The following is a 17,119-nucleotide window of genomic DNA, read 5'->3' as shown; positions in this document are numbered from 1 at the left end:
AATGCAAAAACAATTTTTGCGGCCCCCTCTAAAAAAATATTTACGTAGTTGCTCCCCCACTTACAAACTTTTCGAGTTACAAACGTAAATCTTGAAAGGGAAATTTTTTTTTTCTCACAAAGAACGCATTATATTACATTCATTTTTTTTTTTCATTATTTCAGGAAAGCGTTGATAGTCTGGACCGTAATCAAACACGATCCATTGAGAGGGAATTGCATTTAAAAATTAATTTTACAAAATTCATAAATTATTAATAATTATTATCATGGTCTACCTGCTGACACTTCATCGTGGCTCGAACCGTATTGAACAGACATAAACTTTTGTCATACTTTTAAAAGCGCTTCACCTCTTTATGAAATATACGTTGCGATTCGATAACTTTGATCATTTCTCGAATTTTTCATTTCTGTTTTTGTTTAATTAATGTGAATTAATAGAAGTAAAGGAATCAAGTACTAGAATTCTATGCCCCCCCAAGCATCGGGCTGACAGGCAGGATCGTCTTAAGAGCATCACGGACCCTCAAAGCCGCTTGCAGCTTTGCGGACTCTTAATGCAGCTTTGCGGACTCTTAATGCAGCTTTGCGGACCCTCGAGCCGAGGGATTTTTTGAAGGCCCTACCTGAAAAATTCAACTACGTCTCGTTTTTTTGAGACACCTCCTCTCTTGAGGCCCTTCGTGCACGGCCACGACCTCCTATATAACCTAGTTATCTAGGTGGTCGTGGCACGGCCCGGGATGGAGGAAGCATGCGTTAAGACCGCACTGCCTAAGGTTCGCACCAGGCGTCCTCCTTTTTCAGTTTTGAATCTGGTAACAATATCTGAAGACCACATAATCCGTATTTTCACTTATTTGTTCAATCATCCGTATTGCCCGAATTTTTTTGTGGAAAGAAATAATTATTTTTTGTACATAAAATCGATTATTGCAAATTTGCGAATTTTGTTACCGAAATTTTCGTCTCAAAAAAATTTTGTGTTAGAAAACAAAGAACTCTCTCTCTTTCATCATTGCATGAGTTGCCTGAAATTTCGAGATTAAATGGCAGCACCAACAGTATATAAATCAAGCCTCCATGGAGCTTATATTACTGGAGAGAGTATGACGCCAGCGGTCTCCGCCTTGGCAGTGCTGAGAACATTGAGAAGAAATATTTAGCCTTATTTCTCCTCTAATAAATTAGGCTGAGAACGGTGTCCCCCAACATCTTTCGTCGGAACATCACATGACTCGGTGAAAACAAACACAATCCCTCGTTATTTTCTGGCATCCACAGGAACTTAAAACAATAAATGAAAGAAATAATTTCAGTATCGATGAGATATTTTCAGAATTAATGAAAGAAAATATTCTAGAAATTTATGTTAGAGATAATTTCAGCATCGATAAAAGTAATAATTCAAAAATTAATGAAAGAGGTAATTTCAGCATTAATGAAACAGATTATGATAAAATTAATGAAAGATAATTCCAAAATTAATGAAAGATAATTCCAAAATTAATGAAAGATAATTCCAAAATTAATGAAAGATAATTCCAAAATAAATGAGATATAATTTCAGAATCAATGAAAGAAATAATTACAGCATCAATGAAAGAAATAATTACAGCATCAATGAAAGAAATAATTACAGCATCAATGAAAGAAACAAATCCAGAATTGATAAAAGCAATTATTCCAGAAGTAATGAAAGAAATAATAATTAATAAAGGAAATAATTTTCCAGAATTAATGAAAAAAAATTCAAGAAATAATGAACGAAAACTCCAGAATTAATGAAGGAAATTTTCAGAATCAATGGGCGAATCGCCAGGCGAGAACTTTTTTTTCACCCAGTGATTTCCTTGCATTTGATGTCGCTGCCGTCCCGACTTTTTGGCAAAAGTGTCCCGATTTTTCCCGTATTTTACACGAATTTTTATTCTTTATTGAAGTCAAAGATTGAAATTATTTTTCAACTAATAAATTATATTATGATAATTACAACTATAAATGAGAATATTAATCTCCCACATTTGTCTTAGTGAACGTTTTTTTCGAGAAATTTACTTAATCCACTGCAATTCGCAGTAACACTTCATTTCCCGTAATTTTAACAATATTTGGCAACTTTGTTCGGTTTTGGCGTCATTTTTGGCAAAAATTGGTGATGTCCTGTATTTTTCCGTATTTGAATCTCAAAATTCCGTATTTCTTTCCAAAAAATATGGTCAGCTTATTCAGAACCTCTGTCGTCTGTTTTTCTCCAAGTTACTTGTTTTGGATTTCTCCTTGTGTCCTTAAAAAATAACCGAACTGGCAGTTCCAACTTCCAGTTCTGTTTGTGAGCTTATCTTCTAGGGAACCGAACAAACTGTCTGTCGTCTGCTCATTAAAAGGTGCTTTGTTTTGGATGACTCCTTATGCTCAAAGAAAATAACCGAACTTTTAGTTTGAATTCCCAGTTCAGTTTATGAGCTTTGTTTATAAGGAGCTGAGTGGGATAAAGAATATAGTTTTTTTTACTTTGAACTTCATTATCACCACATGAGTCACTTCTAAATTTGAGATTAGATGGCAGCACGTTACTATAAAGCGGAATGTGGAAAAATTTATAACTTTTTACAATCTTACCTGTCGTCTGCATGTGTGGAGGTCCTTCGTTTTGGATGTCTCCTTGGGTCATAAAAAATTACTGCACTGGAAGTTTGATCTTTCAGGTCGGTTTTATAAACCGACTTTGTTTATAAGGAGCAAAGCTTAATGAAGAATTTAGTTTTTTATACATGAACTTCGTCATCACCACATAACTAAAGTGACCATACGTGCCGTATTTCCCGGGACAGTCCCGGTATTTTCCGTATTTTTTGCCGTCCTCACTTTTTAGCAGAAGTGTCCCGGTTTTTCCCGTATTTTACACGAAGTCTACTTGAATTTTTAATCTTTATTGAAGTCAAAGATTGAAATTATTTTTCAACTCATAAATTATATTGTGATAATTACAATTATAAATGAGAATATTAATCTCCCACATTTGTCTTGGAGAACGTTTTGTTTTTCGTGGAATTCATTTTAATCCACTGCAATTCACAGTTATGCTTCATTTCCCACCCTTGTGATTTTTCCGTAATTTCAACAATATTTGGCAACTTTGTCTGGATTTGGCGTCATTTTTGGCGATAATTGCCGATGTCCCGTATTTTCCCGTATTTGGAATCTCAATTTTCCGTATTTCTCTCGAGGAAATATGGCCATCCTACACATAACGCACTTTTGATTTTAAAAGTAGATAGCAGCACCAACAATATTCACAATATTTTTAAAAATGAATGTCTTAAAGTACTCTAGAGTATTATATTAATTTTAATTCCCTTGAAATTGTCAGTGCAATTGTGATTCGCTGCAAATGCAACAAGGCAAAAAAAAACAGCAATTGGCGGACGGCGTAACGTTTCGAGTGACCCGGTATAGACGGGGCTCACTACTTCCTAGATACAATATCTATAGGACGTACTGGCGTAGCGGGAAGACTGGATGCATTTATCGCACCCACGTCCTACAGCAAGGGTCGCTAGGCTGGGATCTTTGTTGGGGCCTTATAGAGGCTAGATTTTTCACTGGTCCATCGATAGAAAATTTATAGTATGGAAAAAAAACATAAATTATATTATAAGAAACTAAGCTGAAGCCTTTCAGCCCCCACAGAGGCCGTGCGACCTGTGCAGCCACATGGGGCACCTCTCTAGGAAAGGGTGCCAAATCCGAGTTGGAAGGTAAAAGAAAATTTGTTGAGCTGAGAAACGTTACCGTGGGGACCAAAAATAGATCCCGCACGGGCAGATATATATATATATATATTCCTTTCTATTTTCTGCCCTACCCATGAGGGAGGCTGACAGGGTTTCTACCCCTAAGGACTGGGACGATACTCATAATATTTTTGTTTTTTATGCCATAAATTCACTATAAAGAGGCCCGTAATAAGTCTGGTCTGGGGGCCCACCAAAGACCCTATCCTAGGGGCGCTGCTCCAGGATGTGGGGCCATGCCCATACCCCCCATTTGTACATCATCAAGGCCACCGTAAGATCATCGTATTAGAAGGGGCCACAAATCGTATACAGAGGGACCAACATTAGAAAGGGCCACAACAAGACGTTTGGTCACCCTTTTGTAATGTTGAAGCAGAGTTGGAAACAATTCAGAAAATAAACCATAATCAGTGTTCTTAACTAGCGACGGTTTTTTGGCCGTGCGACCTGCGCGGCTGTATGGGACATCGCCAGGTGCGGATCCAGGCAGAACTTCCTAGGGATAGAAGGATTCCGCACTCTGTTTGTGACGTCAGTAAGTAGTCCATCTTCCCTCAGATCAGGGGAAAAAAATTCCCTGCTCGTGCCAGTGTAATCGTGGTGAGGAAAAGAAATGATCGAGCTCAGAATTTGCGAGTCTCAGAATTGACTATGGCCCACATCGAATCACTGTGCGATATTTGTGAGTCAATCAGGAATATTCTATGCCAAAATAAGAAGAAACAAAATAGGATGCTGTGTTTCAAAATGTGCCAAACATGCTAGAGGTAGTCTGAATGACGTTTATGGCAATCAGTGCAGAGGTCTTCTATCTCTAGGAGGTGCTGATCCAGGTCGATGTGTCGGGAGAAGCGAATTGTGTAAGCTCATTGGATCATCCCGTATTTTACGGGACAGGAAAATTTTCCAATCTTATTCGGTTCTTACCTATCGCCCCCACTACTGGATCCGTTCCTGAGCAAAGGCATCTTCAGCTGCTGCGAATGGAGTAGAGATGAATATCTTCAGCTACGAATGGAGCAGGGGCAGAAATATTCAGCTCGGAAAGAAGCTGAGACAGACATTATTAAACTGCAAAATGAGTGGAGGCAGAAATATTCAGCTCCGAAATGAGTGGAAGTAGAAATATTCAGCTCCGAATGGGGCGGAGGTACAGGCATCTTCAGGTGCGAATAAAGCCGAGGCAGAGATCTTTAGCTGCGAATGGAGTGAAAGCAGGCGGATCCAGGGCGATATGTCAGAGAAACGACTTCCTGTGTAGGTGCATTGGAACATCCGTATTTCACGGGACAGACAAATTTCTCCCATATTATTCGGCTCTTGGGAGATCGCTCCACGGCTAGATCCGCACTTGGGAACTCCGAGAATTTTGAAGGGCTTTTCACTGGTCTAAATGACACTGAATACAAGCAACATGCTTCAGGTGATGTGCTATTCTGTAGTTTTCCAACTTTGAGCTGCGAAAATAGTGAGCGTTTCTCATTCAAAAAAAAGTCTCTCCACAGAGAGCAGGCAAACCTTGAAATAGGTATTGGCAAATCCATGATGGCCATGGCAACTGAAAAATTGATATTGATGCTTATATACATTATACATATAAACTTTTCCTTCAGTGATTACAATATTTGAGTTTCATGTCAGCATATCTACCAACATAAAAAGAAGGATGATGTATCCCAGAAAAGAATTCGTACTTTGTACCTTTTTTCTCCGAAAGAAATATTCTTCGTTCCTAATAATTTAGCTGGCACCTACATTTTCCTTTGATTTGTCAAGTTCGCACATAAATAAAATTCAAGCACTTTTCATTTTCATTTCAAAACATGGAAGACAGATGGCAGCACCAGCACTGTATCAGTCATCTTGTCCCGGCCGAGACAAGATGAATTTTCTCTTGCTGGGTTCACTTCAGCATAATATCCAGAAAATATCTTATTTCCTTGATATGTTGGGCTGGAAAAAAGCTGTCGCTCTCTCTCTCTCTATTAGCGGAATGTTACCGCCGCCAATCGCATGGAGCCATTTCAACTTTTTCCAATATACCATTTTTATTAGTGTATTTTCAAAAGCCGGGGGGGGGGGCCGGGCAATGGCCCCCCTGACCGCACAAATGACGGGCCTGATATAAGCTCTAAGGGGGAAATATTCTATTAGATTTCACAGTTTAGTAGTAGAGCACTGCTCTAGCATACAAGAGACTGGGGTTCAAGTCCCAGTGAGGACAGAGATAAATTTTCCTTTCCTAAACATCAAATATCTCTTCATAAAGCCAGTTTTCCATATATGTATTCCAGCAATGTTCAATATGCCCCTTTTTGGTAGATAGATTTTATACAGCCCACATACATTTGAGCCTTTTATTAATCCTTAGAATATGCTGATTAATGCTGGTTTTCAGATGTGAGAGGGCTATAGTTGGTTCTCCTTAAACCTACGAATAGAAATTCAATATAGAAAACTGAAGAAGGAGTACCAAAAAACCAGATTTTTTTTTGAGCAGCAGTACAGCATATCAAAAGATTTTTATGTTATTTTTTCTTTAATAAATGACAAACATATCTCATCTGAACTATCTATTATCCAAATTTGAACCAATAGAAAGCCCTCCATAATCCTCTAAGTTGAGGTTTATTTCAAGATGCCACACTTATGTATCTCGCCAATGAATAATCTAGAAAATAATTTGTTTTATTTATCGTCCCTCCTCATGCTAGAAGCATCAATGTGCAAATTTTCATTTATTTTATCAGCTGATTGGATACCTAAATTTGCTATCTAGGTTTCGCGTGAAAAATGAATGTGTATCTCTACTGAAACACGTTACAATACATTTTAGGAAAATAACTTCCATAGAATAAAATGGGTAAAGTAAACATTAAAATGTCATTTCTCATATTTTTTCCCCTAAGGATATTACACATTAATGCTTCTGGCATGAGGGGGATGATATATTATCAAAATGGTTCCCATATCTGGAAACACTATCTGTACACTAACAGAATACAGAATGTATCCAGTGATGTGGGAAAAATTTGTTGAATTATTATGGGAAAAGTTGCCAATGGAATCTCTAAGATTAGGCTACGAATCCCATAAAACAATTAATAAAAATGTTTGAAATAATGACCACCTGTCTTTTATAACAAAATGAATCCATATAAACAATTTTCTTCACAAAAACTTAACAAAAATGAAGATTCAAATCTTCTGAATAGATAAATTCCCTCCTGATTCAATGCTTCTCAAAGTTATCAATGGGATAATGTTCGTGATACTGTTCCACATGTTGTTTTATTGCCTCCAACTGCTCCTCTAGGTGCGGAGGCATCACATCATATACATCCATCAGCATTTCGTTAATCGATGGCTTCTTTAGCTTCTCCGCACTTACAACTGCTTGCATTACCTAGGTAAAAAAATTGGAAATGATCAAGCATCGAAACTTCAAGTACATGCAACAGAGAGCTTGAATTATCTTGCATTTATTCGCATATCTTGTACGATACTAAGTAAAACCTATTATGAAACATTCACAACTTATGACAATTTGATGTTTATTGAGCAAACTGAAAACAAAATTTTCTAATATACTTGTTTTTTGGTTTCTTCTTTCCAATTCTTTTCTTTATCATCGTCCCACCATCCTTGGTTTTCCATATACTTTCTAAGACGAGCTATCGGATGATCTTGTTGATGCCAGAACCTAACCTCATCAACAGAACGGTAAGCGCTACTATCATCCGATGTACTATGATGACCAATCCTAAAAAGAAAAAAAAACATATCGCAAATGTAACACTTTTTAAGAGTGAGAAAAAGCTAAGAAGAGCCACAAAAAGGAAATAATTTGCTTCTATCGCTTAACAATTATTTTTTCACAAGTGAAGATTAATTGGTTCTCCAGAGATAGGATAGATTCTGAACAGCTATACTTCCACACACCTCTTACTGGTATTGGAACCCAAATTTATGGAACCAGAGATAGGCACTCCAATCAAGTAGCTCTGCACAATATATTTATTCAATATACTGGGTTCTGGAAGAGAACAATTGTCCCCCATGCAGTATTTTTTAGGAGAGGAATGCTGTTATAAAATCATTGATTTTCACAGTGCAGGGGCAGAAAAATTACATTCTCTGGACAAAAATGGCCCTGACTCTGTTATGCTCAGTTTTGCAAACTTGAATGGACTACAAACAATTACCATATTTCCACATGTATAAAGAACCTCCTTTTTGGGGCTTTGGGAAAAAGTTGAAAAGATATATCTATAATGCTATTTATGTATAAAGAACCCCTTTTATGTTTGGAACCCAATTTTTTGGCAAAAAGGTATTCCTTTATACATATTAAAATACGATAGTTTATAGATGGGAGAGATGTGCAAAGAAATGGCATATTATTCAGGACTTTTCTTTCTTTCAACCGAGCACAACTCCGGTCCATCACCATGGGCAATTTACTACTAAGTGAGTTGTGTCAGAAGTGGGTTTGCACCCAATGGTTTGAGTGTGTATATATATAGTGTTGTGCCTGATTTTTCAGTTCCGCCATCTATATTTCAACAGTGAAGTGTGATGATTGAATATTTTTGAATATTTGCCCCATTATACATCTGATGCATGTTTTTGATGAGAACTGGTATTGTCCGTGTATATATCCTCTTGCCATATTCAAAGTCCAAATTTTCTGTGTTTTTCTTCAATGAAATGTGATCACCAGGTTTTGAAGTTTTTTTGTCAAATACATTTTTCAACTTTTATTTGCAATAGCCCTTATTTTCATCAATAATTAGGAATTTAATTGAGAATTTCATGTTTTGGATACAATTAGCAATATTCCGTGTATAGGATGGCAATTTTCCATACATTTCTTGATGAAATAAGGTCACTCAAAATATAAGGGTCTAGTTTTGTTAATCAAACTCAAGAGGAAATTACTTAATATCAGTTTTGCAGTTGAATAAAGTCTCATTCAATGGAAATGAAGCCTGCCTGCAGACCAGCTGTAACATTGTCACGAACCATAGGTTAAGAAATGCTGCCCTAGAGGATCAGTGAGGTCTTGTATTTGATGTCCAGGGGAATACCCATACTAAGATTCTGGGGATCTACGATGTCAATGGGATAAGTAAACAGGATCCATCTAAGTAACAAATTAAAACTCACTGCTCCAGAAACTAGTGCACTATCTGTAGCTTTTCCTATGACAGCGGAAGCGAAGCCTTCATGGATCACCTTTTGCACAGGTTCAACTTCAGCCAGTTCTGCCCTGCCTGAATCTCAGCCACCCCATTGGGCATTTTGCCTGTTGTGGCGTTGTATTTGTATTAACAGAATAATATGCTACAACTACTACTAAACCACACATGCACCTCATCCACATTCCTCTGCGGAACATCTAACAAATTGGTACATGTTGTAATGTGCATGTAAGTGTTGTGAACCTTCCGTGACGTTTGTTTCTGTGTAATGCTTGTTATACATAGTATTACCATCTCCCATCAGTCTCTCTAACTATGCGTGAAGTGTAATAATTGAATAATTGTACCATTGTAGGCTTGTTGCTCTTTGTGGCAAGACTTTTTAATGGGGAGATTGGCTCGTATTTGCACCTTGAAGTTGGGAACTACATAAAACCAAGAATAATGTGTCGTATATGACATTAAAAAAACTTATCTTATACATCAGAAGAGTTACTTTCAGATTTACACAAAGAATAATTAAGACAATAGCTATTCAAAATACAGGAATAAACTACACGCTGAAGGATCACCTGTATGTCATTGCTTCAATCAATGCTGGCTTATTTTCTTCAACAACTAATCGACGAGCTGCTTTCGTGACATTGTAAACAGCAAGAATATCATTGCCATCTACTCTAATCGATGGTATCCCATACGCAGGTCCTCTGGCAGCTGAAATTTTTATTGGATATTACTCAGAATGCATAATAAAAAGAAAAAAAATTTTCAATACATGAAATATATCATTCTACCATGCGAAGATGAAGTCAAAGAAAAGCTGAAAATATTTCATAATAGATGACAAAGAAGTGATTTGATTATTGAAATAGACTTGAAACAGGGTAGTTACTAAACAAATAGGCCTAACCCTTCACACCTAATTAAACCCATATCAAGCTATCAAGCCTATCCCTTCAAATTTCATCGCATAAACACACAATTTTGAAGATAAAACTCCGGTTCCATATGAGGTGTGATATTCCCTTCGTCTTAAATGGGTATCAGCCATAGGCAGATGTAGACTTGAAAGTCTAGGGGACTACAGTCATTATTGATGGGAGGAGGCACGATGATGATGATGATGTCAATTCATATATGCACGTATGCATTAGATCAGTCAACTCCACCTTTGATGCTGGGGGGCGGAACACCCCCATGGTATCAGCATTTAAATGTCAGTATTAAACAAAGTTATTATAGTAGAACCTCGTTAATGTGAATCCGCTTACCATGAAACTCTGGTTAATGTGAAAATAATTCTCAAATCCATCTCTCTATGGCGATATAATGTTAAAAAATATGATTAAATAACCTTTTAAATGGAAGATTACTTAATGTAGAAGAATTTTTCAACCTGAGTAAAAAAATATGCTTTGCAGAAAAATTTTGGGAAGGTGAGGGCTGGGTGAATGTATGTTTCCCGTCATTAAATGCTGTAATTGTTTAAAATTTGCTACCTCATCCATCTTTGCCTTTCATGCTACTACACTGAGCATGTGCTGTGGAACATTAGATGTTTGTCCATTCACCACAAGTCACAAGAAGCAGTTAGTATTTATTGCTTGAGGTTAAGCAAAAATGGAATGAAATTAATGACAGTTATTTTAAAAAAAAATCACAAATCTCAGCAGTGAAATACGGAATCGCTAACAATTGAATGCTACTTGTATGTAAATTTTTTGTTTTAAAATTTGTGAAAAAAAAGAGCATTTCAAAAGAGAACATTATGATCAAGTCAGTGTGATCATGTTATTTTTTATACATTATCTATACATATAAAATGCATGCCCTGACTGGTGGATTCATCATCACCAAGCCAAAACCGCCGAAGCTATAAACATGAAATTATGTGAGTAATTTTATTTTATGACGCTAAAGACTCACTAAGGGGTTTTTTGAAATTCGATCCATAAGGGAGTTCAAAGGTTATGTGGAGAGTCACTGAAGCTATAAACATGAAATTTGGTCAGTAATTTTATTTTATAATGTAGAGACTTGCTAAGAAGGGATTTTACACAATTATACTCCTGAAGGGGGGGGGGGGTTTAAGAGGGAATTTTCAGATTACCAAATCTATACGGGCGAAACCGAGGGTAGTTTTTTGTATAAATTTATACTATTAAATTTCGGATTATACAAATATAATGTCAAAAATTCTTTTTCTGTCATGCTTATCAGTTAATGTGAAAAATTTCAGCAGAACCTTGAGTTTCACATTAACGAGGTCCAACTGCACTATCATTTTCTAAAACTAATCCAAAGTGAAAAGATGTTTAATTTGCATCGAGTTTGTCTTAATGAGATTCAATCTACAGAAGTTATCGCTTTGTAATCTCACAATAATTGCACCAATAAAGTCAAAAATATTTCATAGTTTCTCATAATTCAAATGAGAAACCTATTTTTTCTTGAGATGGCATTCATAAAACAAAAACTTACCGACTCCATCACCTTTGTATTGCTCATGTGTAGGTGTTGATATTGCATAACCATTGTTCCGACTAAAATATATAATTTGAAATTAAAGCAATTTTACAATCAAAACATGCTCATCAAGTGGCTTTTAATACAAATCCTGTTTTGAAAATCATATATATTTCTTGGAAATAATCATAAAATTTCATGTTTACAAGTTTCAGTATAACTCAAACAAAAGTAACGTCATTGGGCTGACTGAGAACAAAAAAAAAAAGTGATGAGTGTAAAAATGTATTGAAGGTGATTTTGAGCATGATGGAAAAAAATAGTACAGATATTGTTGTATCGAGAGGAGTTTAACTTTAGACTATAAGCTATTCCAAGCAAGATTTGACAAAATATTGTTTTAGAGGGATTTATTGTTGTATCAAATATTGTTGTGTGTAGTGATGTTTCCTTGTGCTATAATGTCTACATATATATTCCTCACAACCATTACTAATTCAACTTTAAGCACTGTTTGCCAAATGTAGTCCTCCAACAGCAAGACCCCTGTGTCAGGTGTGAGATTTACCGGAGATGAAATGGGCTGGGGATGAAATGTTGCAGACAAAATTTTGGGATCTTGCTGTTGGAGGACTACATTCGGCAAACAGTGCTTAAAGTTGAATTAGTAATGGTTGTGAGGAATATATAATTTATTGCCATAAACCGATGAGATGTGGCTACAACATGTCATTATGTATTGTGGGATGGTTCTTTTCTGGAAGAAGAAGCAAAACATGAAAGCTCAGTCATTGACGAGCGATTCTTAATGCTCAAACTCTTTACCTAAAAGAAAATAATAAAAATGTCTAAGGTCATGTTACGTAGCAGAGTCTCATATGATAGGGGTAATCTCTTTCTCTCTCTCCCTATTTCTACAACTAATTATCAATACAATTATAGCAACAACAACAAAAATTTCTAGCATAGCACAACAATGGGGAAAAACATAGTTCTGGAGAGCAATATCATTAAAAGTTATTGATACTGCTATTTACATTATGTATCCTTACCAGAAAAATATGATCGGGCAACTCAGTGTGGCAGAAAAATTGAAAGCTGCGTGTGCATCCCCTTCACTCGAAGCACCTTCGCCAAAGTAGCATATAACACAAAGGTTATTCTGTGCTCTCTTGAAAGCATATGCACTTCCCACAGCTAGAAATCGATAAGAAGTGAATATGATAAATACAGACTTCATTTCCAAGAGCTCTAGTAAACTTATCTAATTTGTACCACAAAATGACATAATTTACCTTGCGACATCTGTGTTGCTAACGGAGATGATATGCTTACAAAATTGAGATCCCTCGAACCATAATGAACAGGCATTTGCCTTCCTTTGCCGATGTCGTTCTTGTTGCCGTAACACTGATTTATGAACTGGTTCAATGTGAATCCTCGCCACATCAAAACCCCTGAATGAAAAATTGAATTTTTCAGACTTGTGAGAAATGTGTTTTGCACCTGTTCGGCACATTACCAGAAACATAAACAAATAAAGATGATCTAGACTTTTTATCAGTAACATTACCTGCTTCTCGATATTGTCCATAAATCAAATCACTGGGATCGAGAGCAGCAGCACTGCCGAAATGAGTTCCTTCTTCGCCGAAACTTGTCATGTAGAATGATATTCGACCTTGGCGCTGAGATTCATAGAGGATGCGATCCATGGTATTTAGCAGGGTCATGTTCTTGTAAAATTTCAGTATCATATCTTTCCCAAGCTGAGAAAAGAATATAAAGAGTAAAATGAAGAAATGATCTGCGAATGTGTCAATTAGCTTTGAAGATTATGTGAGAGGGGAAATAACTATTCAAATAAAATTAATGTACAGTACCTTAGGATCATGATCCGGATCGATCACATGTCCATCTCTATTCAAGACACGATATACAGGAATTCCATCATAAATATCTGGTCTCACAAATTCCAACTTTTCCGTCCACTTGGACTGCGAACCAGGAAATTGTGGCTTGTCGAACTCCTCGATTTTTGGAATGAAACTTGAGGTCGTTCCTTCACTCTGATGAAACAAATCATAGTAAAAAAAAAAAAAAATTAAATATTGAAGTTTTTCATAAACGGAAGTAGTTCAGCAACTAGAAAAATACAGCATAAGCAAGTTTAAATGATAACGTGATTTGCATCAGAACAGTCAGGCAAAAGTTAATGAAGCGAATGATGATTATTACAAAAAGGATCGGTGGACAGATGCCATTTTACCATTAAGCAACATCCCAGACATGCTCTATGATGTTCAAGGCATTTGTGTTAAGAGTTCTCAGTCACATACGTAATTTAATAAATTTCAAGTCATTCTCAAGCAAAGGACAAAATGATTATTGCCACCAAATCACAAGTTTTACACCTATTCTGTGGGTCCCTAAGTGGGTTGGACCCTTGATATGACCTTATATACAAGTGCACTATAATTGTGCTGGGCTCATAGGTGCTTGGGACCCAGTGGTGCTACTCTACTCCTAGGGCCCCCAGGTATGGATCCAGGAAGATGTGTCGGAAAGGAGCAATTATGTAAGTTTGTTTAATGATCCAGTACCTAATGGGACAGAAAATTTTCCAGATTATTCTGCCTTTTGGAGGGGTGATCGTCCCGCCCTCCCTGAATCCAGAGTGAAGACAGACATCTTCAGCTGCAAATGGAGCGGGGCAGGAATCTTCAGATTAGAACAGTGTGGAGAACAGAAATGGAGGCATATATCTTCAGCTGCAAATGGTGCAAAGGCAGGCATCTCCAGCTGCAAATGGAACGAAAGGAGACATCCCCAGCTGTGAATGGAGTGGAAGCAGATATTTTCTGCTGGGATTGGATCAGAAACAGGTATCTCCAGTTGCAAATGGTGCAAAGACAGGCATCTTCAACTGCGGATGGAATGAAGGCAGACATTTTCCAACTTCGAATGGCACGGAGGCAGGCAAATCCAGGGCGATGTGTCGGAGAAGTGACTTATTGTGACAAATTTACCCCACATTATTCGGGCTCATGGGAGGGATGATCACACCCATCTCAATCCGCACTTGCCTCCTAAGACGTAATTAACAGGGAGGCTTCTCTTACTTTCGAAAGTTGATTCGAGAATTAATTTAATAATGAATAAAATTACTTTAAACGATGTTGTCCTGATGGTCCTAGAGATTTCTTTCCAAAAGTAAGATTTTTTGTTTCCCAGACGATTGATGTAATAACACAGTGAATGCATTATTTCCACATATGCCTCTTCAAATTCAAAATGTAAACAAATACACGATTTTTGTCTAATTATACTGAGCTTTTGGCCTAATAACTTTATAGCTGCGTGATGGATATGTATTAAAGTATTGGCCATACATCACGTAGTGTTTTCCGGACATTTTCGTATTTCCCGTACATTAGTTTTGGTCATCCTGACTTTTATTTTCAACGTGCGTATGGATCGAAGAGTGGAAACACACCTGCCGAAATAATAACTGAACATTTTAATCCAGTTCAGTCCTCAGGGAATCGAACTGAACAAAAAATTCAGCTACTTTGACCTGAATTCATTCATCACCACATGAGTCGTCTTTAGTTATGCAACTAGATAGCAGCACCGACAGTATGAATGAAGTAGCCTAAACTAACGTGTCCTCTGCTTCTTCAGAAATACTTCATTTTTAACATTTCCTTAAAATCCATCAGATCTGCTCCTCTGAATCCTAACGCGTATTGGCTGGATGCTTCCTCCAGTAATATAAGCTCGATGCAAGCCTCAGTAAAGTGACCATACGTCCTGTATTTACCGGATGCTTTATTAAGTAATGCTTTATTTCCCGCCATTTTGATTTTTTTATGCAGTTCTCCAACATTTGGCAACTTTGTTTACTTTTGGCGTCATTTTTGTGGATAATTGGCAATGTCCCGTATTCTGCCGTACTCCTTCCAAGGAAATATGGTCAGTTTGAGCCTCAGAATCTCTGTTGTCTGCTTCTCTCCAGGTTACTTGTTTTGGACTTCTCCTTGTGTCCTTAAAAAATAACCGAACTGGCAGTTCGAACTTCCAGTTCTGTTTGTGAGCTTAGCTTGTAGGGAACCGAAGAAATCATCTGTCGTCTGCTCATTAAGAGGTTCTTTGTTTTGGACGTTTCCTTATGCTTAAAAAAAATATAGTTTTTTTAATTTAAACTTCATCACCACATGAGTCGCTTCTAAATTTGAGATTAGATGGCAGCACATTACTATAAAGTGGAGTGTGGAAAAATTCACTTTTTACGATCTTACCTGTCCTCTTCTTGTGTTCCTTTGTCTTGGATGTCTCCCTGGGTCTTAAAAAAATTAGTGAACTGGAAGTTTGATCTTTCAGGTCAGTTTATAAGCTTTGTTTATAAGCAGCAAAGCTGAATGAAGAATTTAGTTTTGATGAATACCTGAGCTTCGTCATCACCACAGCACTAATAAAAAAGAATTAAAAGGAGAAACTAACTTCTGATTTTGAAAGTAGGTAGCAGCACCAACAATATTTTTAAAAATAAATGTCTTAAGTATTCTAGAGTATTAAATTAATTTTTTAATTCCGTGAAAATTGCTAGCGCAATTGTGAATTCGCTGCAAATGATACGAAGCAAAAAAAAAGGAAAAAAAACTGCTATTGGCGGACGGCGTAACGTTTCGAGTCACCCGGTATATAAACGGGACTCTACTTCCTACATACAATATCTATAGGACGTGCTGGCCTAGTCGGGAAGACTGGATGCATATATCGCACCCACGTCCTGCAACAGGAGTCGCTAGGCTGGGATCTTTGTAGGGGGCCTTAGAGGCCAGATTTTTCACTGGTCCCTTGATAAAGAATTTTTGTATGAAAAAACTAAAAATTATAAGAAACTAAGCGCGGCCTGTGCAGTCACATGGCGCACCTATCTAGGAAAGAGTTCCAAATCCGAGTTGGAAGCTAAAAACAAATTGTTGAGCTGAGAAACGTTATCGAGGCACCAAAAATAGATCCCACACGGGCAGAGATTCTTTTCTCTTTTCTGCCCCTACCCATTTGTACATCAAAACCACCTTAAGACCATCGTGGACCCGGGAGCCACAACTAGAGGTTTGGTCAGCTGTGTCAGGCAAGCATTTTGGCACCCTCTTGTAATGTTGAAGCAGAGTTGGAAACAATTCAGAAAATAAACCATAATCGGTGTTCTTAACTAGGGACGGTTCTTTGGCCGTGCGACCTACGTGGTTGTATGGGGCACCGCCAGGTGCGGATGTGTCGGGAGAAGCGCATTGTGTAAGCTCGTTGGATCGTCCCGTATTTTACAGGACAGGAAAATTTTCCAATATTATTCGGTTCTTACCTATCGCCCCCACTCCTGGATCCGTTCCTGAGCAAAGGCAGACATCTTCAGCTGTTGCGAATGGATGAATATATTCAGTTACGAATGGAGCAGAAATGAATATCTTCAGCTACAAATGAAGCAGAGGCAGAAATATTCAGCTGGGAAAGAATCTGAGACAGACATCTTAAACTGCTAACCAGTCAAGTGGTTTGCCGTCGCTGCCATACGTAATGTTGGTGCCTACGACGGCATTTGCCGACGCGCAGACTTTTTTCGGTCTCTTTCACCAGTCAA

General features: G+C 37.4%; 1 protein-coding gene across 1 annotated transcript; it reads right to left on the bottom strand.

Moving 5' to 3' along the window:
* Positions 1-6,922: 6,922 nt before the first annotated feature.
* On the bottom strand, positions 6,923-14,790 carry BckdhA (Branched chain keto acid dehydrogenase E1 subunit alpha). Its single transcript, XM_089240386.1, has 9 exons — positions 14,641-14,790; positions 13,356-13,541; positions 13,046-13,241; positions 12,768-12,929; positions 12,525-12,669; positions 11,488-11,549; positions 9,579-9,720; positions 7,394-7,565; positions 6,923-7,208 (listed from the first exon to the last, which is right to left on the bottom strand). The coding sequence occupies exons 1-9, from the start codon at positions 14,734-14,736 to the stop codon at positions 7,035-7,037; spliced, it is 1,335 nt and encodes a 444-aa protein (XP_089096512.1). The 5' UTR covers positions 14,737-14,790; the 3' UTR covers positions 6,923-7,034.
* Between the last annotated feature and the right edge of the window lie 2,329 nt (positions 14,791-17,119).

The sequence above is a fragment of the Pholcus phalangioides genome, unplaced genomic scaffold (assembly GCF_987345545.1).
Source record: "Pholcus phalangioides strain wild (caught in Gottingen) unplaced genomic scaffold, Ppha-v1.0 ptg000012l_1, whole genome shotgun sequence".
NCBI lineage: Eukaryota > Metazoa > Arthropoda > Arachnida > Araneae > Pholcidae > Pholcus > Pholcus phalangioides.
Note: the sequence above shows the minus strand (reverse complement) of the source record. Positions and strands in the feature narration are given on the sequence as shown.

What these genes read in the sequence shown, in the direction of transcription:
- BckdhA (XM_089240386.1), bottom strand. Translation starts at nt 14,736, where the DNA reads ATGCATTCACTGTGTTATTACATCAATCGTCTGGGAAACAAAAAATCT. An exon ending in ATCCGGATCATGATCCTAAG is followed by an intron (nt 13,242 to 13,355) that starts GTACTGTACATT and finishes TTCTTTTCTCAG; the next exon opens with CTTGGGAAAGATATGATACT. An exon ending in TGGACAATATCGAGAAGCAG is followed by an intron (nt 12,930 to 13,045) that starts GTAATGTTACTG and finishes TTTTTCATTCAG; the next exon opens with GGGTTTTGATGTGGCGAGGA.